Source organism: Onychostruthus taczanowskii, unplaced genomic scaffold, assembly GCF_017590055.1.
Source record: "Onychostruthus taczanowskii isolate IOZ18803 unplaced genomic scaffold, ASM1759005v1 scaffold25, whole genome shotgun sequence".
NCBI classification, from domain to species: domain Eukaryota; kingdom Metazoa; phylum Chordata; class Aves; order Passeriformes; family Passeridae; genus Onychostruthus; species Onychostruthus taczanowskii.
Genome location: NW_024499796.1, coordinates 1,940,362 through 1,964,823, shown reverse-complemented (window position 1 = coordinate 1,964,823; position 24,462 = coordinate 1,940,362). Strand labels below are relative to the sequence as shown.

The 24,462-nt window shown below is 50.8% G+C and overlaps 1 protein-coding gene across 13 annotated transcripts in view; it reads right to left on the bottom strand.

Annotated features, from left to right (window-relative positions):
- EHMT1 (euchromatic histone lysine methyltransferase 1) overlaps positions 1–24,462 on the bottom strand; it is a 119,239-nt gene that overhangs the window by 5,124 nt on the left and 89,653 nt on the right. For 11 of the 13 annotated variants that reach the window (XM_041406644.1, XM_041406648.1, XM_041406646.1 and 8 more), the window contains 14 exons: positions 23,962–24,105; positions 22,012–22,238; positions 21,218–21,382; positions 20,102–20,184; positions 18,747–18,853; positions 16,786–16,908; positions 14,531–14,632; positions 13,718–13,822; positions 10,815–10,969; positions 9,930–10,097; positions 9,437–9,581; positions 8,480–8,557; positions 7,086–7,201; positions 4,798–4,884 (listed from right to left, as the gene is read on the bottom strand). In XM_041406644.1, the coding sequence (XP_041262578.1) occupies positions 4,798–4,884; positions 7,086–7,201; positions 8,480–8,557; positions 9,437–9,581; positions 9,930–10,097; positions 10,815–10,969; positions 13,718–13,822; positions 14,531–14,632; positions 16,786–16,908; positions 18,747–18,853; positions 20,102–20,184; positions 21,218–21,382; positions 22,012–22,238; positions 23,962–24,105 (1,805 nt within the window). The remainder of the gene's footprint in view (positions 1–4,797; positions 4,885–7,085; positions 7,202–8,479; positions 8,558–9,436; positions 9,582–9,929; positions 10,098–10,814; positions 10,970–13,717; positions 13,823–14,530; positions 14,633–16,785; positions 16,909–18,746; positions 18,854–20,101; positions 20,185–21,217; positions 21,383–22,011; positions 22,239–23,961; positions 24,106–24,462) is intronic. The other 2 variants (XM_041406651.1, XM_041406652.1) reach the window with 1 other exon arrangement.

The following is a 24,462-nucleotide window of genomic DNA, read 5'->3' as shown; positions in this document are numbered from 1 at the left end:
AATCTGGCTCCAAACTCCACCTCTTCAGAGCAACACTTAAATAATATTAAAATTACATTAATGACATTAAAACCACTTTAATATTAAAAATCAATGTATTTTTTCCTGAGGACTAAGTTTCCTTTTGCAAATCTCTCTGTTAGCCAAGATCAACACATGAATCCAAGTCTCCTGGAGTTCCTGGTCAGACTCAGGCTGTCCCACAACCACTGCAGTGCTCGTGCTGCTCACACCCCAAAACAAAACATTTCTGTCTGCCCCTCATGTATTTCCCAGGATATTTTTAGCAATTACAAGTTACACAACTTCAAAAGTTTTGGTTTAAAAGTCTTAAGCCTAACCTAACCTGGTAGGATCCCTGGATCCCTTCTAAATCCCTCCTGAACCAGGACAAATGTGAGCTGTGGTCCCAGCTACAGCCACCCTGTTGTAAAACCAGGTGACAGGCAGATGACAGGCAGGTTCTCCAAGGAGAATGAGGCAGGTGCTGCTTGGCCTGGGCTTGCTGAGGACCACACAGCCAGAGAGGTCTGGGTTTGATGCAAACCCCCTTGTTGCAGGAGTCCCCACAGCACTGGTGCTCCCACCTCTCCATTTTAAACAGTCCTGGACTGTCAAGGTTCAACACTTCCTGCCCTGAGCTGCCTCAGTCAAAGTAGGAGACACAGAGTGGAGGGACTGAGAGAGGATGTGAGGAAGAAGCAGCAGCACAGCAGCTTTTCAAGTGTCCAAGGCCAGGGTTGGGAGCAGTCTGGAACAGTGGAAGGTGACCCTGCCCATGGCAGAGATGGAATTTAAGGACCCTCCCAACCCACCCCAGTCTGTGTTTCTGTGATTTTGGTATGTAAGTGTTCCCAGCCTGCAATGAAACAGTGATTTTTTCAAGGAAAGGATTCACCACATGAATAAATATTCTTTGCAGCATCAACAGAACTTCCATAGCCAGCAGTTGCTCTCACAGCATTCCTGAAGCCCTCAGGCATATTCCAAGTGTTAAACAACTGCCTCCAATCCCCCAGGGCTCAAGGCAGCACTTAACTCCCAGGCTGGGGAGGAGGAGAGCCAGGAATCATGAACCTGGAGAGGATCCCTGCGCTCTGTGACCAGGGATTTTTGGCTGTAGTTCCCAACTGGGAGCGTCCTGTTTGCCCTCACTGCTCCACTACTGGAAATCACCCACTCCTTGGAGGCCTGAAGGATAGAAAGGTGGCCAAAGAGGGAGAGAAATTGCTGTGGAAAGGCCCAGCAGGCAGCAGCAGCTGAGAACAGCTGAACAATTCTGCTCAGAGAGGCCCTGTGCCCAGGGACAGCCACTGCAGGTTTATAATTCCATGAAATAAAATACCACAACCAAATTAAAAATCGTTGGTTTAATGCTCCTTTAAAGCCTATTCCTATAACTCATTTCCTTTCCAAGGCTGTTCAAAGATATTAACAGGTCCCTGATTTTCCAGGCCCAAAGTTAGAGAAGGATGTGCAAGGGGTGCATGTTCCTCCCAAAAACCAGCAGGAACCCCTTCGTTTAAGAACTCCTGTGGTCAAAGCAGTGTCTCTCTCCCCAGCAGGATGTTCAGCACACTGATGGCAAATAACTCCATCCCAGAGCTTCTCAGGGCCACTCATCACTGCTCAAACAGCCTGGACTGGAGTGAGCTTGGAACAGATGAACTTGGAGGTCTTTTCCAACCTTAATGATTCTGTGATCAGAGGGGACTCCATGCAAAAACCAAGAGCCATGAGCAGTCCCTAGCACAGGCTCCAGTGTTTTCCACAGGATGTGGGAGACAGGAGGCCTGGGGCTTCTCTGCCTGAAGGTGTGGCTGAAACACCTGGCTTGATGCAGCTGGTACCTTCCTAAAGCACTACTGGAACAGAAAGCAAATATTCAAAACCCATAAATGGATGCAAAAGGAACAGACCAGATCCTCTGGTTTCTGCATCCCACGAACTCCCAGCCTCTCCAACAAAAGTCAGCAGCAGCTGTGCTGTTTACAGAAGGAGCAGCTCCACCACCTACCAACCAAGCATGAACAGAACAGATTCAACCCAACCCACAGCAGCAGCAGCACAGGATGAGCAACAGCAGCTTCTGAACAGCACCAGAGTCCAGGCAGAAACCTGCCCATGAGCACAGCCCTGAGGGGCTGCAGAGCCTGAAGGCTCCATGAGAGCCCTGTGGGACAGGAGGGTGACACTGCCACACCTCCCCTTGATGCCTTGTGCACGCTGCCCTAGAGCAGAGAGTAGATGGAGCTAAAGAATAAAGCAGGGATTGATTAAAAGGCCTCAGTGGATCCACCTTGGGCAGCACAAGAGCCCAGCCAGGGCTGCACCCAAGATGAACCAAAATGGTCCCAAAATGCACGAGCGCTCACGGGGTCTCTCCCTGGATCAGCTCTGCTCCATTTGCAGATTGCAGTTCATTGTCCAATTCCAGCTTTAGCCCATGCAGTCCCATCCTTGTTTTTCTCTCTTCAGCCCACATTGTTTGTGCTCTTGTGACTGAGATTTGGATCATTTGTCCTTGGTCCCCAGCTAGAGCAGGAATTGTTTTGTCTCCCTGCTCTGTGCAGAGCTCACCATCCCATAATATGAAGCCCAGACCCACACACTGAAGCAGCACAGAATCTGAAAAATAGAAAAGCTAAACCTTGAGGCATCACCCTTGCCAAGCTGCTGCTTCCAGGGCTGTGCAGAAGGGACAGGAGGCAGTCACAGACTGACAGAATCACCAGGGTTGGGAGAGACCTTCAGGACCACTGAGTCCAGCCATGAACCCAGCACCATCACCCCAAACCACGTCCCCAGCTGCCACATCCAGATGAACACTTCCAGAGCTGCTGACTCCAACACCTCCCTGGGTGACTCATTCCAATGCCTGACCACTCCTTCAGCAAAAAGCCATCTTCATAGCTCTGATCTGAAGCTCCCCTGGTGCAACTTGAGGCCATTCTTCCTTATCCTTTCACTGATTCCCTGGGAGCAGAGCCCGACCCCCCGGCTGTCCCCTCCTGTCAGGAGCTGTGCAGAGCCACAAGGCCCCCCTGAGCCTCCTTTTCTCCAGGCTGAGCCCCTTTCCAGCTCCCTCAGCCTCTCCTGGTGCCTGTGAAGAGTTCCAGGATAAAGGTCACACCCATACAATCATCCTTCCAAAGCAGAGCAATAACCACTGGACAGAGCAACTGCCCACCCAGGGCTCTAATCCAGATGTTTAATACCAAATGCTCTTCCAGAGGAGCTGATCCTGGGATCTGCTGTGTCCTGGCAGCCCTGAGCACTGCCAGCACTGGGGCTGCTTTCCAGAGAGGGGGAAAAGCAGGAAGCAGGTCTATGGGATGCTGGTAGAGAATCACAGGAAGGACTCATGGAGCTGAGGGGAGTGAGGAAATGAGTGTGTGACAGAGGAGGAATGTGCATGGGCATGACACTAATTAGCTCAGCTGTTTAGTAAGCAGCACATTTAGCTAATGAAGATAGTACCCAGCAGTGCAACAGTGCCAGCAGCTCCTGGCATGGGTGGGGGCAGTCAGGCTGTGGAATCTGCACCCCATCAGCCCCACGTGCTCTGCAATGTCTGTGTTCATCACAGCTGCCCTGGGCTGTCCCCTGGCTGCCTGCTCCTCCCGTGTGCTGCCATTCCAGCAGGGTTTGGTGAAGTCTCTGCCGTTTTCCCTTGGGAGCAGTTTACTCTGGCCTGGCCTGTTCCTGGGCACTGCACCACAACCCTGGGACTTTGGTCCTTATGGACAGCCCTGCACAAGGACAGGCCTGAGACACTCCCACAAACAGCAGCTTTTGGCTTTATCTCTAAAAAATATTTTAGCAGCTGGCAGCTCCTGACACAGAAGAAATACTTGGTCAACTCACTGCAGAATTATCTTTTCCTTTAGTTTTTCTTTTAAATACTGCAATAATCTTCCTCAACCACCCACCCAATTCCATAACACATCAATAACTAGTTCTAAAAACCACCAGCACCTATTTCCACGATGGACGAGTCCAGTCTTATTTAGAAGATCCTCAGTCACTGTAGTATTGCAATGAAGGAAACACTTTCCAAACTATTTAATAAAGTACATATATCACTTTAAAGCCTCAAGCTGTGGGGTCTGATGACAGGTTTTCCACTTGACATAAATCTGAACATTTCTGTGCCTAAGTACTTTATTGAGTCAGGGCCAAAACATGTGCTTAACCCCAAGTGCTTCCTTGTTTTGCTGAATCAGACTAAAGCCAGAGCTGTAACACTGGAAAACCTCTGGAGAAGTGAGGATTGAAGCAGAGAAAGTTGCTCCCCACTGCCCTGGCCTGCATATCTGTGGCAAACACGGGAGTTGAGCACATTTTGCAGCACAACCCAAATGTGTTTTTCCACCATGATCTGTGTTTCAAAGGGGGAAGAGTGAGCACAAATCCCAGCAAAGAAGTACAGAGGGAAGTAGAGAAAGCTCCACACTAGGAGAAGAAGGACAGATAGAGCAGGAATTGGAGTCAGGAAACCTCTGGCTGAGGGCAGGCAGCTGGGCTCAATGCCAGCTTGATGTGCATGAAAACCTCTCCTTGAAGGGGAGCAAACCATGTGTGCCCTGGGGAAGTGCTGGGGTTGCTGGGCTGGTGTAAGCTGCACAACTCAGTGCTGAATTTGGGCAGTGCTGGGGTTGCTGGGCTGGTGAAAGCTGCACAACTCAGTGCTGGATTTGGGCAGTGCTGGGTTGCTGGGCTGGTGTAAGCTGCACAACTCAGTGCTGGATTTGGGCAGTGCTGGGTTGCTGGGCTGGTGAAAGCTGCACAACTTACTCGCACACGAAGGTTCCCAGAGGAATGTCCTGCATCGTCCGCACTCCCCAGCCCATCTTTTGTGTCCTGTAAAGCTGCAACCGAGTCCTGGAAAAGAGGAAAGGAGGAAATGAAGCCACACTGATGGCAGCACTCCATGGAAAGGATGAATTCTCATGGAGAGATGAGCAAAAAGCCAGCACCTTCCATCAGCACACACTCCCAGAGGATTTTAATATTCACCCTCCCGTTCTCACCCTGCAGGGATGCTTCACTCCCACAGCTCCCAGCTGTGGGCAGATGCTGGCATGGAAACAGCCCAGGGACAAGGGACAGGTGTCAGTCAGCCCCTTCTGCCTGCCCAGATGCACACCAAGGGGCTGGGGAAGAGGGGACAGGGCTGAATGCTCTGTGTGATGATGATTTAGAGAGCATATCAGAACCCCACCAGCAGCATTTTCTTCCCCTCCACACAGCCCTGGGGGAAGCAGGGAAGGTGAAAGGGAATTTACAGCAGTGGAGTGGTGCTGAGGGGGAAGGCAGGGATCTCCCAGGGACTAAAGAACACCTTGAGCTAAGTGCTCTGACCCCTCTGCCCTCTGCCAAAGCCAGGGCATTCAGCAATTCCATCATATCCAGCTGCCTGGATGAAAGACAAGAAAGAAAAGCTGCAACTTGAGACTTCTTGGTGTAATAGCTACTCTGTGGAATTTTACTGATGGGGTTTATAAGCAGAGAAACAATCCTGTAAGTCATTCTGCCTCCTGCTCAGCCAGAACCCGAGTTAAGTGCAGGATGAACAGTCTCCAGGGCTAGGAAAAGCTTGCTCTATCCCTGAGGGAACCAAAACCCACTCTCAGCAACACTGTTATCGGAATTAAGTGAAATCTGATGCTCACCTTAACTTCACCCTGTTGCTTTTCCCAGTACTTCTCTTCCCCCCACCCACTCCCTCCTGCACTGTCAGCTCAAACCAAGGATGTGAACTTCATCCTGTTTGCCCACAGCTTCACCAGGACAAGCCATGACCTCAGGGGAGTGACTGCTCTCAGAGAAGCAGAGTCTAACACTGGGTTTGGGCTTGGGGAAGCTCCCCCAGCTTTTGGCTTGCCCATCAGAGCAGAGCAGAGCCCAGCTCAGATCTGGGCTGTGCGCTGGAGCCGGCACTGGCGGCAGCGGGGCCGTGGCTCCGAGCTGAGCCTGCCAGCTGAGCTGGGCCAGGCTGCCAGCTGGATACGTGTGCTCTGCCAGGCAGAGCTAATTTGGAGCCAGTCTGATAAAGGAAGCACTGAAAACGGGGCAGCAGCACCCTGTGTCAGCTGCAGCCCCAAGGCAGGAGCTTTCCCCACTGCTTCCCCAGGGATTGTGATCTCTGCCCAGCACCTGACCCTCCTTCCCAGCAGAGCTGCTCTCCCTGGCTTGTTGGGTTCCCAACCCTTCCCATTTTTCAGAAAAAACACTTCAGCAAGGGAAAAATGCAAAAGCAACAGCTCTAGCTGTACAGCTCCTGAAGAAACACCCACAGAGGCACCGGAGCTTGGCAGGGAAAACCAGAGAGAGGTAAAGTTCTGAGGAAACACATCGAGTTCCTTCCTTGCTTATTTTTAACAGTGCAAAATGTCATTGAAACTACAAAGCTTGCAAAAAGAGTGTTGTCAGCACTACAAAGAAATTCTAAAAGGTCTGGTTTTTTTTTTTTACAGTAGGATTCCTTTGAACTTAGTGCAGTGGCAAACCCCTCCATAGCAGAGGTCCAAACCAAAACATTGACATTTTTAGCCAGGCACCAAAATCCCGGCGGTCTAACCTGGAGCAGCGAGGCCAACAGGCATTCAGGTATCCAATTCAGGGGGAATCATGCCAAGAACTTGTAAATTTTAAGCAGCCAAGTCTGGGCATGCTGGCCTGTATTTCTAATCTAGACTGCTGGCTTACAAGATCTGAATTCAGACTCTGCAGCTCTCTTGTTGTCACATCCTTCTCAGCTCTCCCCCTGAGACACCAAACTTGGGCTGTGCAGGCAAACCCACAAGCCATTTGTATGTTTTATGGTCAGCTGATGAAAGAACACCGCAGTTCCCACCTGATGTTGCCAAGAGCAGGGTGCAAATATTAACTGAGATGTAAATTGAGCTCATCAACCCACTGCTGCTCCATTCCCACTGGCAGCATGCAGGATCTCACTTCCATCCCACCAGCCCCAGCTTCCGTGCTGGGTTTTGTGGGATTATGGGTGAGCTGAGAGCCACAAGGCTCATGGGTTTGGGGTTGGTCCTGCCCAGAGCAGCTGTGTTTGCCCTCCTGCTCACCTGAGGCCGTTCTGCACCACCCGGTTCCTGCAGGTTCTCCAGCACGAGCACGCGTGGTTGCACTCGAAGATCAAAGGGGGCTCAGCCATGTTGAACTCAGGCAGGAGTCGGCCATCCTGGAGGAGAGAACCACCCCAGACCACGTTATTTGTCTGCTCCTGGGACCCCTAAAACCACAGGCAGAAATTCCCCCCAGGGCAAAAACAGGCCAGAGAACTCCATGGTGAAGTTGTGCCCCAACCTCCCCAAAGCCAGTGTCAGAGCTCAGGTTCTGCAGTGCTTTTGCTCTACCCTGACAGCAGCACAGTCACCACTGTCACCCACAAACAGGGGAATGACAAGCAGACAGGGAATTTAGATTTTTGCTGCTTGCCATCACCCTACACAGCATTAAAAAAAAACCTCCCAGTGCTGTGCAGAAAACTGGTGTGCATCACCATCATTATTGCCATTTGCTGTGCTGGAGGGGAGAGTGGATGCTTAGTCTGCCTCTGGAATAAAGCCTGAACTTGCACAGTCCAAAGCCAGTACACCCAGGTTCTGTGAATCACACTACATTCCCAAATAACACTCCCAAAAAAACCCACAATTCAATTATTTACCAACATACAGGATTAAGGAAGTGATGAATGTAATTCATTGTATTTAACAAATATGGCTTTTAAGGCTTGAGAGGTGTAATCACCTATTAATGTGTAAATAAAATGGCTACAAAGCCAAGAAAGATGCCAACACTCCCCCTGGGAGAAACCTGCAGAGATTCACAAAACCTCTGATCTTTGTAGCACCTGCCCAAAGATGAATCTCAAAACCTCCCTGGAGGGTTGAAGCATTTACCTAAAACAAACCTGACTTCTGGCAATGTGGCAGTGAAAACATCTTTACTCTGCCTTCATCCAGAAGAATCACAGTAAATAAAAGCAGATTTCAAAAATTCTCTTTCTACTCCCCTCCCTTTGTTTACATCTTATGGCACTTTCCACATTGCTCTGAAATGGAAGCTGATTTCATGCTTGGGTTATTAAATGCTCCCTATCACATGGGTATAATTAATGGCTCAGTTGGCATGAGAGGAACACAAATAAATAATACAAGAAAAGCTGCCCTGAGCAGGCAGTTTGGATTATCACATGTCTCAGAGTTGAGACTATAACTTCAGGCATTTTAAGTCAAGAATAAAGGAGCTGGAATTACAGAAGCAGGGAATGGTTTGGAGTGGAAGGGGCCTTAAAGATCAGCTCATCCCAATCCCTTCCGTGGGCATGGACATCTCCCGCTAGACCACGGTTGCTCCAAGCCCTGTCCAACCTGGCTTTGAGTTGTGCAAGGAACTGAATTAGGCATAATTCAGCTCCCAGGCCCTGGTGAGCCAGGAGGGGGCTGTGTGTCCTCACCTTGTCGTACCAGCAGCGCATGCTGAGCTGGCCACACATGCAGTTACTGGAGGAGCAGTCGTCTATACAGACACAATACTGCAAGAGAAGCAAAGGGTTAATTCCACACCACTCACACAACTGAGACTGCAACTGGTGGCTGGGTCAGGAAACCACATGTCCTCCTCTTGCTGCAGCAGCTCAGCCAGAGGGATCACCAGCTTCACCATTCAGTGGCAGTTCTACTCCACTGTTTATTTCTGTGTGCACTGAGCACCAAAGGACTCTGCCTTGCAAGGAAGGATCTCATTCTGAGCCAGCCTCACTGCTCAGGAGAGGACGTTCCCCTGTTGTAACCCTCCCCCATGCCCCGAGTGCTGTTCTCCACACCTGATGACAAGGAGAGCTCCAAGGAGGGATCAGAGCTGGGAGATGATGCAGTTGTGCTGTCTCAGTCCCTCTGCTGCTTCCCCAAGCCAGCACAGCCCTGCCACCAGGCTGCTGCACAACAGGGACTGGGCCTGGGAAGGTCACTTCAGCCACCTCAGAGCTGTGCCCAGTGAGGTCTCACCCTCACCCTGAACCTCCCCATCTCTGCTTTCCCACCCAGCCCTTCCAGGACTGCAGTGTCACAGCCAAGACCTCGGCCTGGCTGCTGCAGTCCACGGGAAGGCAGCATGGGGAAGGTCTCCCAATAAATCCCTGACTCTGCAGCCTCAGAAGAGAGGACAAGGATAAATGGGAGCCACACCAGCCAGCACCAGATGGCCAATGCTCCACCTGAACACAGAGCTCAGCTTAAGCCTCAAAACTGAAGGATCAAAATCCCATCTCCCACAACAAGAGCTGCAGGTGAGACACTCAACCTTAGCTGGAATTTGATGGCAATATCAGGACCCAACATTCCCATCTGGAATGCCTAATCTGTTCTGAGGAGCACTGCAGAGCCCAGAACAGGAACAAAGCAGGATCCCTCACCTGTAAATGAGTGATGTTCCTGTCAATGTCCATCGGGGAGGTGACACAGTTCTGTGACACGTATTTGTAATTGCTGGGACAGGGCTCACTGTCCACGGAATTGACACAGGGAATGGGGATCCGCTCGTAGCCCCGGGCAATGTCCCTGCCATGGAGAAAGAATTGTCACAGAAGGAAAGCCCCCCAGACAAGGGGCCATTCAAATGCCATCCTGGGGCAGAATCACTGAGCGCTCAAAGCCATTCAGACTACAACAGAGCTCATGTTTTCCCACCCTGCCTTACAGACGGCTCTTTGTGCTTGTGAGTGTTTCCATTTGGAGGATGAATTTGCAAACCATGGACTGAATCAGCATGGGCTTAGTTCTTGCTAAGCTCACATTGACCTTCACACCAGTTTAAGGTACACAATTCTTTCTTAAACCAGGCCCCCAGCCTTCCCTGTGCAAGGGCTCAATTTCATGACCCACAAGCAAAGCCAGCCCTATTCTCACCTGCTCACCACTTTTTCTATCTGGGCAGGCTTCTCAGAAGATGATTCTTTGAGAGTCTTGTTCATCTGTAGGGCCACCCAGACCTGAGAGTTAAGGCTGGAGCACTGGAGCGGGGTCTCACCCTCCTTGTTCTTTAAAGTGACATCCGAGCCACGGGAAAGAAAGAGACTGCAAAACAGCAAGGAAGGATAAGGATTCCCCAGGAGAAACCAGGCAAGGGGAAAACAAGCTGAATCACATCCTCCAGCCAGCCCTTAAGGGACAAGGAAGAATCTGTAGTAGTGAATAATCACCTGAGTTTTCTTTATTAAGCATGGTTCAGTGAATCCTTCTGACAGAAGCTCTGAGCACCCATGAGAGCTCTGGGCAAACCATGCCTTGCTTCAAGTACCTTGCTGGTACCAGCCTAACTTCAGACAGGCTTGAAACTCTCTCTGGCAGGGAAAGATATGGAGTGGGAAGAGTAGGCTGGAAATGGAAGAGCCCCACAGGAAACTGGTGGTGGACTTGGTCCTTGTTTATACTCACCAGCTTTTGGTGAGAACATGATGGCTTTATTCAGAGCAGGGATGAAGCAAAGGAACAAAGGTAACAGGGCACCTTTTTACCATGCTAGTAGTGGGGGGAAAAAAGCTTTAAACAAGGAAGCCTGACACCTTCCTGCTGGGAAGCCCAGGCTGAGCACAGCCCCTCAGACTCCAAAACACGCCACATTTTCTGAGCAGCTCTGGCAGCAGCTGGTACTCACAGCACCCATCCCAGGAGAAAAACAAAGCCTCCATCCCAATCCTGGGCTGTGTGTAAAGACCAAAGGCATTTCAGAGGCTCTCCTGAGCCTGCCAGGCAGCAGCCAGGGGGGCAGGGAGGGGTGAGCAGTGCACTTACACCACACACTCGTAGCGGTTCTCTCGCGCCGCGATGTGCAGGGGCGAGTCCCCGTGGATGTTCACGGCATGCAGGTCACACTTTGCTGCCAGCAGGATCTCAGCTATGTCAACACAGCCAGAAAAAGCAGCCCAGTGCAAACAAATGTTTTCCTCCTGGAGGGAAAGAGAACAGAGAGGAGGTTGTTTAAAACCCTGTGGCTTTGGGGGTTCCTTCCTCAGCTCTGCACCCGCAGCATTCAGCGTGTGGCTGCCATCCCCACCCTGCTCTGGCTGGCTGGGAATGCCAGGGTGGACAGGGAAACCTCAGAGCAGTCAAACAGGGAGCTCTCACTCCATCCACCTCTGCACACCAAGGATGGGGAGGCTGCACACAAGGCAATCCATCACCTTCCCCACACACACACAGACAGCCCGTCAGTCTCTGAGCCACAAACCAATCTAGATCAATCCAGGAAAGAAGTGACAGACATGAACAAACATGCTGGAAAAGGCTGGATGCTGAGTTACCCCAGCCCCAACAGACAGGAAAGCTACTGTGCCTCCCAGGGCTGCAAAATTAAGGAGAAAAAGAGCACAGCATGAAATTAAGGAGAAAAAGAGCACATACAGTACGTGAAGGTGCCAAAAAGAGAACCAGGAGCCATGGGGTAAGCAATCAATCTGACTCCAGGCATCTCTTAAATACTGTATGTACTCATCTCTCACTAGCAGCACTGGAAATAGCTGAACACTCATCTTTCTGATGGAGATATTTTAAGGGATGATCCTGTTTTCTGTTACACTGCAATTTGCAGCACACGTCGATCCCTTCCCCATGACAGGCTCTAAAGACATCGATGACAACAGTGAAATGATAGTAATGATCACCCAGCTATTCCCCTTTTTTTCTTATTTTTAAAGCAAAAACAAAGCTGCTGCTGGAGTGTTTGAGCTGTTACCATGTAACTTAAGGTCCTGCCTTAAATAGGGAGCTATTGCCACACATCAGGAAGAGGGAGACACTTTCCTACCCAGCTCCAGCTTCCCTTTACAGTATCATCTAGAAAAACCCCACACAATCTACAGAAAACATCCATCCTGTGGGTTGCACCCACATGCTGCAGCTCAGACAGGTCACAGTCCCCTGGACTGGTGCTCTGCCTTGCATTGCTGCTGCCTAAAAAGCAGCACCACCACAATCAAAGCATTTCTCTCCAAGCAGGATGTTTCCCAGCACGAGTGACATTTGTCCTTAACCACATCCAGCAGGACACCCCAGCTGCAGGTCCAGGATAGATGTGTCACACACACAGCTGTTAAGAGCACGGTTTTCTTTCAAGTAAATTGTTGACTGAGTTGATTTGATGTTCATCATTAATGTGTGATCTTGAAGCTGTGACAGATCAAAGAGTCTGTTTTGTTCAGAGTCAGCAAGCAGATGTAACTGCCCAAAAAGCCCCCTCTCACCTTGACTTTTGTTTTTAGGAACAGGATTGGATCCAGACCTCCCTGGGAACTGGGAACTATCAACGTGTGCTGTGTTTGGCTGGGATAGAGTTAATGTTTCTCCCAGTGGCTCGTGTGGGGTTGTGCTGAACACAGGGGTGGGGACACAGAGTGTGCTGCCTCACTGGGGAGGAGACTGGGGGACAAGGGAAGCTGGGAGGACACAGCAGGACAGGTAACCCTGACCAAAGGGATATTCCAGACCATCTGACATGAGCTCAGAATATAAAGTGGGGAAAGAAGGAGGAAGGGGGATGTTTGAAGTGATGGTTTTTGTCTTCCCAGGTCACTGTTCCATGGGTGGGGCTCTCCTGCAGGTGCTGAACACCTGCCTAACCATGGGAAGCAGGGAATGAATTCCCTGTTTTGTTCTGCTTGTGTGTGTGCCTTTGGCTTTTCCGTTAAACTGCATCTCAACCCACAAGTCTTTTCCTACCTTTTACCTTCTGAGTTTCTCCCCACTGGCAGGGGAATGAGCAAGGGGCTGTGAAGGGCTTGGTGACTGGCTGGGGTTAAACCACACAATCACAGAAACACAGAGGGGTTTGGTTTGGAAGAAACCTCTAAGCTCATCCAGTGCCACCCCCTGCCATGGACAGGGACACCTTCCACTATTCCCAGGTGGCTCGAAAACTTGTCCATCCTGGCCCTGGACACTTCCAGGAATGGTGTGAGACATCACACTTCAACAACTTTAGAGACTCCAAGAAAAGAATGAGAAACACAGTACAAGGAAAACAGAGGAGCAGGGCTGATACAATGACTCCCCTGAAAAAGGCTGAGAAAAGGCAGACAGTATCTCTTTGTATCTTCTCTATTTCCCTGTAAATCCCTGGGAAAGCGGCTGGCACCGCCACACAGGCAGAGCTGGGGGTCCCATGGAGCTCCCAGGGACTCAAGCATTGAGTGCACCCCATGGAGCAGGATTTAGGGAGGTGAAGGGCAGCTCCAGCTCTGGACACATCCGAGCTTTGTGCCAGCGATGCCCAGAATAGCCAGGCTTTGACAGCTGCTGGCAGAGTGCCCAGCCCATCCAGAAACACAAGTACAAGCTCACTCCCCTCAGAAGGCACACAGGGTGCCCCCAACCCACACCCAGAGTCACTGGCCTGGGACAAACTTGAGCTGGTAAGTCTGGACTAAAGTGCATCTGCAGCAGCACACTGGGATGGGAACCCGCAAGGCTGAGAGCTGAGGATTCCCCACAGCATCCTTACAGGCTGTGACAGAGCAGCTGGAGGGACAGCACATCCCACAAGCTGCCAAACTTCTGCCCAGAACACAGGAAAACTCTCTCACCAGACACTTCTCACTCACACTGTGGCAAGGGACTGAGCCCAAAATCTGTCACCTGGGGCGTGTCTGGGATTTGAACAGAGACTGCAATTTCTGCAGGAGGTTCCAGGGGAGCCTTACGTTGTCACGGATGTTGATGTCCGAGCCCTTGGCCAGCAGCAGCTTCACCAGCTCGATGTGTTTGTACTCCGTGGCCCAGATCATCGGCGTCCAGCCACCATCATCCTGGGCAGGGACAGCAGGGTGACACACAGCACACACAGCCTCCTGCTGGCCCCCACAGCCCTGTCCTCCCCCTGCCTGTCTCCTGATTCCCCTTCTGCCTGTCTGCAGTGCTGCAGGTCCCTCAGGTCCCGCAGAGCCCGGCGTGGCTGGGAGCAGCACACCTGAGCCTGCTGGAGCTTATTCCAGCTCAGCAGCTGGCACTGCACCTCCAGCTCGTTTAGGTACACTGACTGTCCAAAAGGCACAAGGAACACCCAGGGTGTGTAAGAGGTCTTACAGAAATTCCCTGAGAGGCCTGGGGAACCTGCCCTTGTCACAGGTTAATTACCTCTGTCCCTACCCCTACCTAATTACCCCACAGCAATGGATAAACCCCCAGGGCAATGGAAAATCCCACAGTGACAAGTGCCAGGCTCAGCCCATCCCACACCACTGTCCAGGATCCCCCCACTAGGAAAAACTCAGAGACACCCTGGAGCAACAGGATCCACAGAAAATTCAAAGCACAGAACAAACTGCAAATCAAGGGGAGTTTCCCTGAGGTCAGTGAGGGATCACCCTCCCTGGCAGATGGGAGAGGCACAGAATTGTCACCCTGTGGTGATCTGGAGGTGTCCCCCAGGAGCAGGTCTGTACTTGAGTGAGCACTCAAGTTCTGAGGGGGTCCCTGACCTGGGCAAGCAGCTCCTGGCGCGGGGCAGGCCTCACCTGGCAGTTGACATCCATCTTCCCGTTGGAGAGCAGGTACTGCACCACATCATAGTGCCCCTTCTTGGCTGCCAAGTGCAGACACGTGGAGCCCTCAGCATCCTGCACACAACCACAGAACAGACCCTCAGCAATGCTCAGGAACAGCAGAGGAGTTCCCAGATGGAGCAGAGAACTCCTAAAGTCTCCATCCCACTGCAGGAGGGCAGAGAGCAGGAGCAGGGCCAGCACTAAGCAGAGCTTGGGAGCTTTACACCAAAGAGGTGCCACCCTGCAGAGAAGGAAAGGGCCTTGCAAAGCCTGGGGAAGGCACCAGCCCCAAACCTTGGCAGTGATGCTCCCCTTCTCCAACAGCCCCTTTCCCACTGCTCTCCATCTGCTGGAGAGCCAAAGGGAAGCAAAAAATCCCTTACACAGGGTAAGTTTGCACTTTACATCAGAAAAATCACTTTGTCTCAAGTTGAAATGCTCATTTCTCCATTTTTTTTTTGCTGGGTTTTGTTAGCCCAATGCCTTATCCCAGCACCTGGCAGCAGGTCCAGGGCTGTGGTGTCTCTCTCCAGAGAGACCAGGTCCCCAGCCAGCCCACAGCCATCTGCACAGACAGGAGATAAAAAACAACCCCCAAGGCTGAAAGGAAAAATGCCTCTGGGAGCTGGGAATGCAAGGCCTGGAGGAGATGGACAGGCTGTGAGTCATGATGGAGATGCTCCCACCCTCCCACCAAAGATCTCTGGCAGCAGCCTGACTTTTATCAGGCATTGATATCCCAAGAGCTTAGCACAGAGCAAGGCCCAGAGAGCAGGAAATCAGGAGGAGGAAATGAAAGACTGAAAAAACCAAATGACTCCTTCCAGCTAAATCCCTGGGAGCAATGCTGGAGGTGAGAGCTTTGGGATGGAGCTGATGTGATGCAGACTGAGGGAGCAACTCTCTGAGAAGGAGGGGATACCTCAGGACAGGGATTGCACCATGAGGGCTCCTTGGGACACAGAAAGAGTTTCTACACCCCCACATGTGCCTGCTCCAGCTGAATAATTCCATAGCTTTCTCCTTGGGCAAGAACCAAGTGCAGCTCCCCAGCCCTGGGAGAGCAGGCAGGTTTTATTGTAGAGTTTCTTCAGGTTTTGAGTGGGGCTTCTCCATGCTGGTAACAGGACCAACAGCTTCACTGGGGGCTGGGGAGCCCCCACCCAGCTCCCTGCCCTGCACTCCCAGGGCTCTGCACACACCTGCCCCAGGTAGGGGCTGCAGCTGCTTCCAAACCAAAGCTGCTGCTTTCACAGACCTGAGCTGCTGCAAGAAACTAATTAACATCATCAGCTAGCCTGGACCTCAATGTGATCTGAGGCTTCTAATTTGCTTTTGCAAGCTCAGAATTTATCTCCTTCCCTTGACCTTCAGAAACACAAACTCCCCTCTTTTCCACAGGAACAAATCAAGTGAGAGATGTCTGGGCTGCTCCAAGACACTTGGGACAGTGGCCAGCACGAACCCACACATGCCTGTCCTCTTTTCCCCCTTCCCAGCTCAGAACCAGCCTCCCAAGGATCCATTTAGGACCTGGATTGGGCAGCACTGATACCTTGTGCAGTGCTGCCAGCTCCTTCCCAAACCCAGCCAAGAGCAGCAGGTTGTGACAATAAGTTTGCATGGGGAGGGTTCCTGTGCTCCAAACAGCATCTGATTTATGGGACTAATAAATGGTCTGTGTATTTTCCAAGATTGCAAAGCAACCAGAGCATGCTAAAGGCAAAGAGACAGCTGCATTTTATTGTTTTGGCTTAAATTAAGGGGTAGAGTTTAAAGATGGGGTTCAATTTTGCCACTGCAGCATGACTGCAAGAATCCACACAACAGTCCTTTGGAAAGGAAAGCTTCCTCTGTCATTTTTCCTGGCTTGGCAAGCACCTAATTACCAGCTATTTTAAAACATCACCCCAAAACTCTCATTAGTACAGCCTACAGAGAAGGGAACTCTGAAATCCAGTTCCACTGTGATGGATTTGTGACACTAAAACCTATGAAATCAAATCCCCTTGACATTTGGTGCCACAAACTAAAGGGACAAGTGGCAACACTTCTCCCAAACAGCTCATGGCCAGCAGAAAAATGAGATTATGACACCTCCAGCCTCCACTCCAAGACAAACCAGTCCATTTCTCTTCAGCCTGGGCACTTCCTCCCAAAACTTCAAGGAAGAAATGTTGGACAGAGGCTTCCTCAGGAGAAAAAGGGAAGGATTAAACTACTACCTTGGGATCTACTAGTGCTCCAGCCTTGATCAGGTATTTCACAGTTTCCAGGTGGTTGTTTTCTGCTGCTTCCATCAGCGGGGTCCTCTGGTCCTCAGAGCAGGTGTCAATGTTAGCACCAGCCTGTTGGGAGGCCAGGGCAAGGACAAGGACAATTAGCAGAGGAAGGATGTGAGAGTAGAGATTTAATTACAAGATTTTCTCCTGAAATTTAGCCATATTAAGCAGGGAAAAAAAGAATAAAAAAGAAGGAATAGAATGAGGAAAGAAGGCACTGCAAGTCCACCTGCTCTGGAAACAGCACACACTGCCTGCCCCCTCTCCTGCCTTCCCCAGCCAGGAAGGAACTGTAAGGAAGCCAACAGCTGGTATTAAATAACTCCTGTTATTACCAGATTTTGTACTCCTACTTTCTAGATACTGTTTGTGTAACAATTTGGAAAAGTCAGCCTCCTCCTTTTTCCAGCAGCTTTGTTTTCCCTGGTCTATCATTTAGCCTGCAACAAGCAGCTCTTCTCTATGTCACAAGCAATAGGAACAACCTGCTGATGGCAGGAGCTGTAAAAAATACCCTGGGGATTGGCTAAATATTCCTGTGGAAGTCAATGGCACTTCCACAGAGGTCTCTGAGCATCTGTTCAGCTCAACCCAGAGTGCCTCCAACCAACACCTCACTCCTTTCCAAACCATGGCTCTGTCAGGTTGTCCTGCCTGCTTTAGCCCTTGGGCTGAGCTCAGGAACCACCCAAAACTTAAATCCAAAAGGTCTCAGACACACAGCTCTTGGCAGGGGTGTGTGTGAGGCTCAGACCTGTTCACAGCAGCTGACTCAGGTTCACCTGGCACAAGGAGCTGTTTTCAGGTGCCTCCCACAGAATTCCTTTGTTTTGACTCTTTTCCCCAGTCAGAGCTATTTAAACCAGAGCAGAGGAGGCATTTCAAGTTGAACAAGCTGGGGCCATTCCCAGCCAAACACTGGGCTGCAGAAGCCAGACCTTGGGGAGAGGCAAGATGAAGCACTCTGGAAACAAACCAACCCTACTGATAATTAAATTGTTTGTGATATCTCACAAGTTTTGCTCCTTTTCCTCATTCCACTGTCTTCACACACAGTGATTTCAGTGAGAGCAGCCAGGAAGGCCCATTGCTGCCTTCAAACAGTACCTGAAAGCCTACAGTCCCAGGTGCTGAAATGCACCAGCCCAGCAGGATCATTCCCAAGGGCCAGTCACTCCTTCTCAAGAGCCCTTTAAGGTTTCCCAATCCCACAGAATAAACAAAACACACTTCCAGTCACTCCAGACCAGGTACACCAGTACAGAAAAGAAAAACTATAAATTTTTAATCCTTCCTTTTCTTCTTCACGTAGTTTTGGAGCAGGCTCAACAACATCCTTTTGACCATCTTCCCTCAGTTAGAATCCAAATCTCAGCCAATAAACCAAACTTGCACCTTCCCTCCACTCCATTCCACATGTGAGACATTTCTACTGCAGAGGAAAATCCTGCTGGAGCTCCTCAGGTTTTGACAGAAGGGAAGGCAGGGCCTCGCAGGTTCCAGGCTCCAGAGCCTCACTGCCCTCATCACCAAGAGCAACCTGGCTTGGAGATCAAAACCAAAAGAGCTTGGAGATCTGCAGCCTGGCAGCACATCTGGCAGTGCATCAGGCTGTGCTGGCACATCTGGCAGTGCCCAGCTCTGGCTGTGCTTAGGCACAGATCCCCACCTGCCCTGCACCAAATCTTCCTCTGCTCCTTGCATGGAGAACAGGACAATTCCAGCAGGACAATTCCAGCTGTGTCCTCCAAGCCCTCCTGTTACTCTGCCCCGCTCCTCCCTCAGCAAACCCTGGGATCGAGGAAGTTTTTTACAGGAGGGATTTTCCCCTGCTGATTTCCACGTGGGGCAGACCAAAGCCCCCAGAAAATGGTTTGTACAGAGGGCTGGAAGTGCAGACAGACCTGAATGAGCATGTGGCAGATGTCCACGTGGCCAGACTCGGCAGCAGCATGGAGAGGGGTTCTCTTACTCTGATGCTCCATTTTAAAATTAGGGTCAATTCCATCCACTGCAAAACAGAGCAGAGACACTTTCAAGCACAGTTCAGAGATTGAAGTGTAACAGGAGAATCATGTCTCAGCTGAAGGCTTTTAAAGGATGGATTCCCAACCCATCCTCAGCCCTGCTCACGTCTCACTGCACATTTCACCAGCAAGCTCACAGGGCAGTCCCCTGCACATTCAATATGCAACAGCCCTCAAACCCAGAGCTCAGAAACACCATGGAATTCAATACCTTTTTAAGTCATTACTATCTTTCCAAAGGCCACATCCCTCAGCCTCACATCTCATCTCAAAAACAACAAACACCACACAAGGATAAAAAAATAAAAAACCCTGCTTAGTTTAAAGCAACCCAGAAATTGGGAACAACAAAGAGTTGGTACCACCTGGGCTCTGTCTCACCACTACTAAGTGAAATTAATATTAGTGATCCTTTTTGCATCCCTGCAAATACAGAGCTGCAACGTGGATGGAATTTGTCCACACAGGCTCAGGATCTGGCCAGAGATTCTCACAGCTGTGCAGAGACTGACAGATGATGCTGACAGCCAGACAAAGATGTCTGGGCATGATAACATGTTGTGTATGATGAGGCTGTCGTTAAATATCAATGAATAACATTTCTGTGCTATTGAAAACAGGAACAATGGAGCAAACACTTGCTAGACAAAAAAAAAGAAGGAACTGATAAAGGGCAAGAACAGAAAGCATCCAAAAATGTACAGCAAAGTACTGGAGTGGAAAGGAAGCATCCTGAGGAAACATTGTGTCCTTCAGAGGGGGAAATTCCTGGGGAATATTGGATGCTAAAAACAAGCTCAGCAGCCCAAAGGCATCTAGTGACAGGCACCTCTGTACCCCAAAACAAACTCCACAGACTGAAGGCTCTTCCTTTTTGCTTTCTTGCTGATGGGTCTTGGTTTAAACTCACTCCATCTATTTCCTCTCTACTGGATGCAAATATGTAGCCCAGACATGGAGAGGGGATGGGAAAAACCACACAGAGGTCATAGTGGGGACACAAGCAGCTGGTCTGGATAAACCATACCCAAAAGCAGACACAAGTGGGGATCAGTGCACATTTCCCAGAGAGATGAAGCCTTCCCAGTGACGCATCACCCACAGCATCTCTCTGCTCCCCGGGGGCACTGGGGAGATGACGTGGTGCCCTGCTGGGAAGTGGCCGCTGGCACTGCCTGGCAGGAGCTGGGAGTGCTGCCAGACAGGCCCTGGCCTGGGCAGGAGGCACCTACCCAACATCAGCAGGACCTTCTGCAGCTCCCCTTGCCTGGCAGAGAAGTACAGCTGCTTCGGGTGGAACCGCAGCTTCTTGGGCCTGCAGGAGCAGGAGAGAGGAGGAATTAATGCCCAGGGAAGAACTGGAATGTCACCCCTCACTGCCACCCCTGGGCCTGACAAAGTTCTGGGCTCATCCCCCAGTGGGGGCAGCTCTGCCCCTCTGCCCCTGTGTTCAGGTGAGACCCCACCTGCAGAGCTGCCTCCAAATCTGGGATCCCCAACACGAGGAGGACCAGGAGCTCTGGAGTAAATCCAGAGGAGGTCCCTGAGATGCTCCAAGGGCTGCAGCCCATCTACCCTGGAGCCAGGCTGGGAGAGCTGGGAGTGTTCACCCCGAGGAAAGAAGGCTCCAGGGAGAGCTCAGAGCCCCTTGCAGGGCCTGAAGGGGCTCCAGGAGAGCTGCAGAGGGACTGGGGACAAGGGATGGAGAGACAGGACACAGGGAATGGCTCCCACTGCCAGAGGGCAGGGATGGATGGGATATTGGGAATTAGGAATTCTTCCCTGAGAGGGTGGGCAGGCCCTGGCACAGGGTGCCCAGAGCAGCTGTGGCTGCCCCTGGATCCCTGGCAGTGCCCAAGGCCAGGCTGGACAGGGCTGGGAGCAGCCTGGGACAGTGGGAGGTGTCCCTGCCATGGCAGGGGGGGCACTGGATGAGTTTTAAGGTCCCTTCCAACCCAAACCTTATGTGATTCTCTGATACAGAAAAACAAGTCTCCAGAAGGAGGTTTTAAAACTTCCAGCTCCAGCCCCAGGCAGTCCTGCTCCAGTGAGGGCTGGATCTGTTCAGTGCTGCTCAGCAACAGATTCTGGGTCTCACTACTGTGAACAGGAGCTCCCAGAAGTTACAGCTGCAGCTGAAGAGCCAGTGAAGAACTAAATCCTCCAGAGAAATCAATAAGACATTTAGAGCTGTAACAGTTCTCCCAAATCTGTTGAGGATGACTAATGAGTGAAGTGAAAAAAAGAAAGCTCTGAGCTGGACCAAAATCCAGAAAAGCTAAATCTCCTTTTCTCTAGGCTAAGCAACTTTGCTGGGAACTGGAGTGACCCAATGGTCTTTTTCTTACTTTTCAGAGTCCAGGGCAATCAGGGCACTTTCCAGAGTTTCTTTCACTGGTCCCTGGGTCAAGCTAGTAGTAGGCTTTGGAAAAACTGAAGACCCAGGGATGTCAAACCCTTCAGCAGCCGAACTTTCTGGCTTGTCTTCCTCTGACAACCTCGTCCCAGTGCCACTGAAGAGGAAAAATGAGAGACAGCCAAAGCACAACCATTAAAAATACACAACAGTGTTTCTCTTATGCCAAAAAAGAAAAGCAAATGCATTTTAAACACAGATAAGAGTAACTGAAATCGAAACCTAAACCAATAAATTTTACAGCTTTTTCAGTAAGAACTTGCCCCAGAAAGGAACTGCACTGCCCTCTGACTACATCTTGATGTACTCTGTGCTACAGGAGACCCAGGCACATGGGCAAGTCTTAAAGCCACCAAAACAAGGCCAGATGGGATGGGAAGTCAGAGCAGAGTACAACACGGGGCTGGTTTGATTTGTGTTTTCCTCCTCTCATGGGTGCGAGTCAGGAGCTGCAGATGGGAATGGCTGTCACTTATCAAACCTGACAATATCAACTAATTCCATTATTATTCCATTTCTAGCAATAAGAGGAAGGAATGGTTTAACTCCTGAACCCCCCCAACCTCCAGAGCCTCTGCCTCAGCTCTGGGGCAGCGAGTGACCCAAAACACCCCTGCAGATTCCTGCAGCTGAGGCAGCACTCAGCTCATCAGGAGGAGCCCAACCATTCGAACCAAAGCCTGGCCTGGCAGGAGGTTTGAGATCCCCCCATGCCCCCATGCTCACCTCCCCGTGGTGGTGTCGGCCCTGCCCTCCACAGCGGCGGGTTTCTGCTGCTCGTAGCTCAGGGACACCGTGGAGGTGGTGTCAGCCTTGGCTATTGTCACCTCCTTGGCCTTGGAGGCCTCCTCCCCGCAGTGGGGGCAGTAGCTGGTGTCGTTCACCTGCGAGGCACAGCTCTTGTGGAAGCGGTGGGAGATGCTGCTCTCGGGCTGACACTCCATGAAAGTGCCCTTAAAAAACCACAGAGAAGGAATTCAGCCCCTGCTCGGCCCTGCCTCGCCCCTCACATGCTCCATGCCACTCCTCTCACCACCTCTCTCGGCCCTGCTGCGTCCAATACAGTAAAGCAAGCACTGCCACTTCTTTAGAAGAGAACAAAACCAAGGTAAAGGGGGAAAAACTCACTTGGTTAAAGACAGCAAAGCAAGATTTTGAATTGTGTTTGGGAAACAGAACAAAGAAGTCCCGATTTCCAGCTCTTCCCTCTAACGCTTGAAGTTCTCGCTTGTGTCTCTAGAAGTGCCAGTGCACTGTAAGGACGCCCCCAAAACTGGAAAAGAAACCTTCAGACCTGTGCTGAGCCAGCATTAAAACTACCTGAAACACAGCTTACACAAACCATTCAAGAACCTGCATGAATGTGTCACTGACCCCACTGTAACCCAAATTATGTGACTCTTTTGCCTGGACCAGCCTAATTAACCCAAACAAGCTCACTGCTCATGCAACAAACTGGGCAATTCCTCTTCAAATTATTTTCCCTTTCTAGCAAAGTCCCTGCAACTGCTGTGCAGGAGCCCAGAACTCCCTGCCTGTGCTGTCAGTGCTCCTGAAGCCCTGCTGTGCCCTGGGTTGGTGATGGTGGCACAGACAAACACTCCAGGTTCACCTCTGTGCACCAGCACACAGCACTGAGAGATGGAAGAGAGTGCAAGGAAAGGCCAGCCAAACCCCCTCTTCTCCTGAATCCAGTCCTCCCAAGCAATCTAATTAACTTTATTTCAGCTTTGCAAATGCCTTGAAGGGTTTTGAGGATTTTATCTTCTAAATGATCTTTGACTCAGCGAGAAAACCCAGGATGGCTCCACTTACTACAATAATGCTTGAGACGACTGCAGCATCTTTCCTTGACTCAAGTTGAAGAATACCAGCATCACACAATTAAGCCTCATCATCACTCCATGAGGCCTCAGTTGGTGCCTTTCAGCTTTATCCACAGGGAAAGCAGGACACTGGCCACTAAAGGACTGCATCAAGTCCCTTAAAAGCCTCGGTGGCACAGGTGGAAGTAGCAGCAGGAGATCACAGAGTAGTTTGAGTTGGAAGGAACCTTAAATCTCATCTGGTTCCACTGCCCTGCCATGGGCATGGACACCTTCCACTGTCCCAGGCTGCTCCAAGCCCTGTCCAACCTGGCCTCGGACACTGCCAGGAATCCAGAGGCAGCCACAGCTGCTCTGGGCACCCTGTGCCAGGGTCACCCACTCTCACAGGGGAGAATTCCTTCTTAATATTTAGTCTTCCTAATATCTAACCTAACTGAGATCTCCAACACTGTTGGTCCAGTGCCATCACTCAGGATCCCCATCCTGACAGGACACACAGGTGGGGGCACAGCTTCATTTACAAACCAAGCTAAGACATGTTTTGGATGTGATTGATCTGTACACAAAGGAAAACAACAAACCCTTGTTCCAAAGAAATTCCAAAGGCAAAGACTTCCAGCATGTGAAATCCCTTCGGTAACACCCCTTGGGGGTCTCCAGGAAGATCAAGGTGATGATTTCAGCTGCCCTCACACACATTCCTATTGAACACACCTCCTGACGTGCTGTGGAACGAGGTGGGGCTGATGCCAGGAAGTCAGGACACCCCTTTAGGGACCATTTCCACCTTCAGCTTCCAGCTGTTGCAACAGGTACCCCCTTCCCTAGATTGAGAGCACGAACTTACTGCAGTGCAAAAGTATCCACAGCCAGGGCAACACTGGTGTTTCACCATCCTCCCTCTATGGTCCTCACACAGCACCAAAAGCTGGACTTTGTTAGACGGGCGCATCAGTTCATACTTAACCACACTGTTTGTGCATCGGCCCAGCTGGAACAGGAGAAATTAAAGGAAATGAAATTACTGCAGACCACAACACTCCCTGTGCTTGTGCAGAGGAAGATTTTGCACACTGCCTTGAGGAGCCCTGGCTTTTTCACAGGAATTCAGCTGTGTGCCAGAGAGCATTAGCAGTGCAGCAGGAAGCTGTGAAAGCTGCTCTCAGGAAGGAATGCATCATTTACTAACTAACATGCATGTGCACCCCGAGTCATTTGTTCCTTGCAACAACAACAACAAAATCATAACTGGAAATAGGCAACAGCCAAGCAGCAGAAGGGGCAGTCCCAGGGGCCTGACTCACACAACACACACTCTCCTCTTGCCAGGAAGAGCGGGTGTCAGTGA